The 6,006-nt window shown below is 37.1% G+C and overlaps 1 protein-coding gene across 1 annotated transcript; it reads left to right on the forward strand.

The window, feature by feature from the left end:
* Positions 1 to 1,509: 1,509 nt before the first annotated feature.
* Positions 1,510 to 3,519, forward strand: LOC127086814 (cytochrome b6-f complex iron-sulfur subunit, chloroplastic). Its single transcript, NM_001426916.1, has 5 exons — positions 1,510 to 1,718; positions 1,803 to 2,047; positions 2,664 to 2,781; positions 2,939 to 3,121; positions 3,224 to 3,519. The coding sequence occupies exons 1-5, from the start codon at positions 1,680 to 1,682 to the stop codon at positions 3,329 to 3,331; spliced, it is 693 nt and encodes a 230-aa protein (NP_001413845.1). The 5' UTR covers positions 1,510 to 1,679; the 3' UTR covers positions 3,332 to 3,519.
* Positions 3,520 to 6,006: the final 2,487 nt, after the last annotated feature.

The following is a 6,006-nucleotide window of genomic DNA, read 5'->3' on the forward strand; positions in this document are numbered from 1 at the left end:
AGGCGATGGATGAGTTGGATAAGAATAGGGGTGCTCGTGCTATATTTGTATACCTGAAGATGGTAAATGAGGATGCGCTCCGAAGTGCACAATAGGATGATGGTGATGATGAGCAGGTAGCCCTTCTGAGTGTTACTGCTTTTATCCCGCTCAGAGGGAACTAGGAGACCGAGCTTTACAGAGTCTATATTCACCGTTTGGTTGTTGAGGACATGCACTTAAATAGCTATGTTGATCACCGTTAGACGCGGCCTTTTGACGAATTGCATCTCATTGCTCCTCATTTTCCCGATCGTGTCATGCGGTAGTTCGAGTATGCTTAGACCATTCCCAGACACCATGTTGTCTCTGCGCCTCCTGCCTTGACATGTATACATATAAATGATATGTTTAATGATTATAAGAGTTATCTGGTACCAGAGGAGGCATAGGCTACCATAGCTGAGAGCGATTGGAGCCACGTAAGGGTACATCAGATGGTTCTTCAGGGTGTCACATCTGTGCATGGTGGAGACTGCTTAAGGAGACCCGCCGAGTCCAACTCATTAGGAGATACCAGAGGAGGAGAAGACACAACTAAATCATGTTGAGGATGTCTTGCCTAGGTGTCATCGCATAGTGGAGATTGTGTAGGGAGGCATTGATAAAGGTATTTTCCCGGATGGGTATGATGTGAGACAGATCCTAGATGCCATCATGACGGAGGCACGATGGGTATTGATGTACCGAAGATAATGTCGAGGGACAGGTGGGATTGAGGGCCGAGTAGGCAAAGTTGGTAGAGGAGACAAATGAGGTAGATGAGAGGTTGTCAGACACACACGATAGTCTCTTATTATATAGTAGTAGTATTATGGTCTGTATTTTATTTTGACGGTCTTGCTACTTTATTGATCTCGATAGTACGACATTTTTTATATTTATTGGTATTTCATTTTTGTATGACATGTTTGGTCCATCTGGAATAACGCACGTCTATTTTTTATTTTCGATTGTACGGTATATTTTAAATCTTCATCTAAACACAGATAAACAACATAAAACATGACATACCTGTTCTGAGGCGTATCAGAGATGTATATCTAGAATATTCACGGAGATGCATCTCCGGTACAATTAAAATGTAAATGGCTTCTGAGTGAGATGGATTGATTGTTTTAAATTATTACGAAGATGCATCTCTGTGATATTTTAACGTTCATTTAGAAATTGGTATGCCCGAAGATGCATCTCCGAAAACTATAGACAATCAAATAATTTTGCGTGGTGGCTAAGAAATATTAAGGGTACATTAAAAAATTTTCTTTTTTTTTTAAAGTATCCATCTGGCTTGAAGCCCAAACTAAAATCTGGCATGACCATAATAAGTGGGCTAAATAGAAAGCCCAAAGTAGCAAATCCCACATTGTAGACATACGTATTACTAGTATTTAAACAAACAAAAATATATTTGACCAAACAAAAAACTTAATCTAAATTTGCAGTTGCTGGTTGTGATTGGCCAAAGAATATGTGGCACCTACATACATGGCCTTAGCCCCTTATCCACTTAACCAAACTATCGACAGTTGTGGTGCTCGTTTAACATTTTAAAAAAACCAAACAAAAACATCATCTTATTATTACATTCACCTCTCATTCTCAACCCAACAGAATCTTCTTCATCAGGAGCTTCCACCATGTCTTCCACCACTCTATCTCCCACAACCCCTTCTCAGGTAACACAAAAAAATCAACAAAGATTTTATCTTTTTCATAATCCGAACTAAAGGGTCATTTTGATTTTTGATTTTTGATTTCAGCTATGTTCTGGAAAGAGTGGGATTTCATGTCCCTCAATAGCTCTTCTTGTGAAACCAACAAGGACGCAGATGACTGGGAGGGGTAATAAGGGAATGAAAATTACTTGCCAAGCTACCAGCATTCCTGCTGATCGTGTACCTGATATGAGTAAGAGGAAGACCTTGAATTTGCTTCTTCTTGGTGCTCTTTCACTTCCTACTGCTGGAATGCTTGTTCCATATGGTTCCTTCCTTGTACCTCCAGGGTATGTTTTTTGTTTTTGTATTCTTGTTACTAAGTAATTCGAATCCAATCTCTGTGTGAAATTAAGGTTTTTAGTACTAACATGCATTTGTAACATCTAGTTCTTGTTACTAAATTTAAGGTTTTATTCTGTGTTTGGTGAGAATTGTTGATGATGTATTGAGTTGTAGAATTGTGTGGATTGGTGTGTAGGTTAAGGATTTTTCTGTTAACCTGACTTTGACACAATCATCGAACATGATACTGATTCTGAAACATAGACAATGATAATAAATTGGGAAATAGAAGTGATTGTGTTTAACCATATGTATAGATTTCATGTTGATGTCAGACACCAATACATGTCGTGTTACAATCATATTTTCAATCTGAACTTCGGTGTCTAAGTGTCTAAGTGTATGTTTGGTATTGCTGTTGAGTGACATAATCACGATGATCTCACTGCGGTTATGGCAAACTCAGTGTGATACCAAACATGCACTAATAAGATGCATCATACAAGACAACTGTTAGTAATGTACTATATTAGTACTAATTATCTTTTGCATTTGGCATCCAAAAGTTATATGATTCTTCATTCTACCAAATTATTTACCTGTTTTGGAAAAAAATTACAGCTCAGGTTCTTCAACTGGTGGTACCGTTGCCAAGGATGCCGTTGGCAATGATGTAGTTGCAACGGAATGGCTCAAGACTCATGCACCTGGCGACCGTACTCTTACACAAGGATTAAAGGTAAGGGTGCAATTTGTTAAATAACTTACACATCAACACTTATGAGATAAGCATTAGTGCTAGAAGCACTTAAGAAACTGTTTGGAAGAGTGAAAATGAATATCTCTAATCTTCCATTCGAACCACAATAACTACATCCATGATTTTTATATAACAGGGTGATCCTACCTACCTTGTGGTAGAGAAAGACAGAACACTTGCAACATTTGCGATTAACGCCGTATGCACTCATCTCGGGTGTGTCGTGCCGTTTAATCAAGCTGAGAACAAGTTCATCTGTCCCTGCCATGGATCTCAGTACAATGACCAAGGAAGAGTTGTGAGAGGACCTGCACCTTTGGTAAGCAAATTGAAAAATCTTATTATTTGACCAACTGAAAATAGTTTGTATTGTACATAAGCACTTGTGGTAATGAATAATCTTGCTTATTTTGTTGGACAGTCTCTAGCATTGGCACATTGTGATGTTGGTGTGGAGGATGGGAAGGTTGTGTTTGTTCCTTGGGTTGAAACAGATTTCAGAACAGGTGATGCTCCATGGTGGTCTTAGATTTCTTAAACTTGTCCCTATATGTAATATATATTCAAATCTGAAATTCAAACATTTATGTTTTGTATTAATGCATAAACACTTTTTGTAATCAAATTAATATTATGTCAATTCAAGTTTGTATAAGGTGAAAAGGAACCAGATGTTACTTAACTTTTCCAATAACTTTTTACTTTTTTTTGTGTTAATTGTCTCACATTTGATGATATATAAACTTGAACAAGTGTTTATAAGTGAAAGAGATTCTTCAATCTGGTAACTGAAGAATTCTAATTGCATAAAGGATAGTTTGATGAAAAGACTCGTCTAATATTTATGGGAACTGTTATTCAACTAAAGGAAAGGTTCCAACAATTTGTTGTTACTTGTTCATCATTACACACTAAAAAAATATGATGTAGGTGAATGAATGAATGAAGTTGAATTGTCTTCCTGCCATTGATTCCCAATCAGATATTTATATAACAAGTTATGATGTATTTTCCTAAAATAATATGCTAAACTAATGTTAATCATAATCAATTTACAATATTCACAATTGTCCTGTAATTCTATTTTATGACAAGATCAAGTATGATCATGTTTAATATGCCAACACCTAATACTCATACTCATTCCCCCTCTTCCCTCAAGTTGGAGTATGCAAATTGTGAATGCATAACAGAAAAAGAAGTAATCAAACAACTTATTGTTTGAGAAGACACGTGCTTGGTCGTGATGTTACCACTCATGACTTCATTATGCACAAAGTGACATTCAATCTCAATATATTTAGTAATACATGAAAAACTGGATAAAAAGTGATAAGAAATGAAACTAGACTTATCACAATACAATTTTTTTGGGGATATTATTGGAAACACCAAGACTTAATAACAAAGCTTTCAACCATTTTAATTCACATGCAATAATAGCCATTAAACGATACTCAACTTATACATATGAGTGAGACCCAATATGTTGCTTCTTAGTTTTTTCAAGAAATGGGAGAATGACCAAGAAGCAGAAACCAACTAGTAAGCTATTGTCTAGTTAACAAGTAATTGAGCGTTTAGTTAACAGATAATTGACCCAATCAAAATCCACCATGCAGACAATTGTAGATCACAATCAACGTAGAAAAGAATGTATTTCTCCGGATAATATTTTAAGTAACGAAAAACACATACTGCAACATCCAAATGTTCTTGTTGTAAATTTGGCATGAATTTGAGCAAGGGTGTGAATACTGACAAGAGTTTAACTCGTGTGACAAACAAATATACAAAATGCTCCAAATCATAAATAAGTGGTCCACCAACCAAGTAAAGGCAATGTTGGAGTGCTAACCTTCAAGTACACCCCTCTTCGATTACCAAATACTTCCACCACCGTGTCGGAGGCCTTCCAAGGTTGACTTCACGAACCTACCACCAATTTCTTGTTCCACTTCAGAATAATTGCTAAATCTGTGGAAATCGTCTCTTGATTCTCACTAAATTCCACGTAAAAAATTTCTGATTTTCCTTGTTGTGTTGCCATAAGTGTTGTTAGCTGATCCCGTCACCATTAACTTCAGTAATTGTGTTTCCAAACTTCAGTAATTGTCACCAATCTTCGCAACGCCGCCTTGACACCAAACACCATTGCATCGCTCTTCACTATCGCTTCGAACGAGCAACCTCTCATGCCTAGAGTAAAAGCTCCATTTTAGTTAACTTACAACCATTGCTTCTCGCCAGATCTCAAGGCCATTTTAGGTAACTTGCAACTACTGCTTCAAACGAGAAGCTTTTCATGTCTCATCGTCATTTCCACCTTCTCGACAACAATCTCAACGCCACACGTCAAAACAACTTCTACCTCTATCCCAGTTGCAGTCGTTAGAGTCAGAGATATCTTAGAACCTTCGTCATCTCTAGGTTGTGTTTAATATGCAAGGTAATAAGGAGCTTATTGTGAACCTCTATAACCTGATTATGATTCATTTAAGGGAACCACAACACGGTTATCCAGAAATCATTATGGTGACTCTCTCTCTCTCTAGTAACAAGAGTCTCCCCTCATTACATCATTTACGAGAGGAATATACCGCTTAAAATAACTACAAAGCGGTTGCAGAGCTTGAAACAACAAGCAAAAAAAGGGATTCAACAGACGTAAAACCCAATTTTATGTTTAGACACAACAAAAAAGTAGATGGCATTCTTAAACAAGTATTACCATTGGGAATAACGACTAGAATGGCCAACTGAAAAGTATCAAGGATCCTGATTGATGAGGGGGAGCTCATGTGACAACATGTACACCAATTGTTTTTAGAAGTTAGGCGTAAAAAGATAGAAGTTATTACCCTAAGCAGGCACCAGTCTACAACTATTCAATGGCTCCGTGAACCATTGATAACATGTTAAATGCACTATTTTATTAGCTAGATTCACACTTATTTTAAAGTATTTTCGTGCATTTGTTGTGGTTTTATGCTAGTATTATGTTTATGTTTCAGGTACTGATCATTTACGGACCTCTGCGTGATAAAACAATGAAAAATGGCAGAAAAATACTAGGTTCTGTCTGTCATGACGAGCACAACCCATTCATGATGGCATCATGCATTTCCAGAGCTAGAAGTCAACAGAAACAAGGAAGGCAAGTCAAAGAACCATGAAATGCAGGTCATCAGCCCAGCTGACACC

Source organism: Lathyrus oleraceus, chromosome 5 (assembly GCF_024323335.1).
Source record: "Lathyrus oleraceus cultivar Zhongwan6 chromosome 5, CAAS_Psat_ZW6_1.0, whole genome shotgun sequence".
Taxonomy (NCBI): domain Eukaryota; kingdom Viridiplantae; phylum Streptophyta; class Magnoliopsida; order Fabales; family Fabaceae; genus Lathyrus; species Lathyrus oleraceus.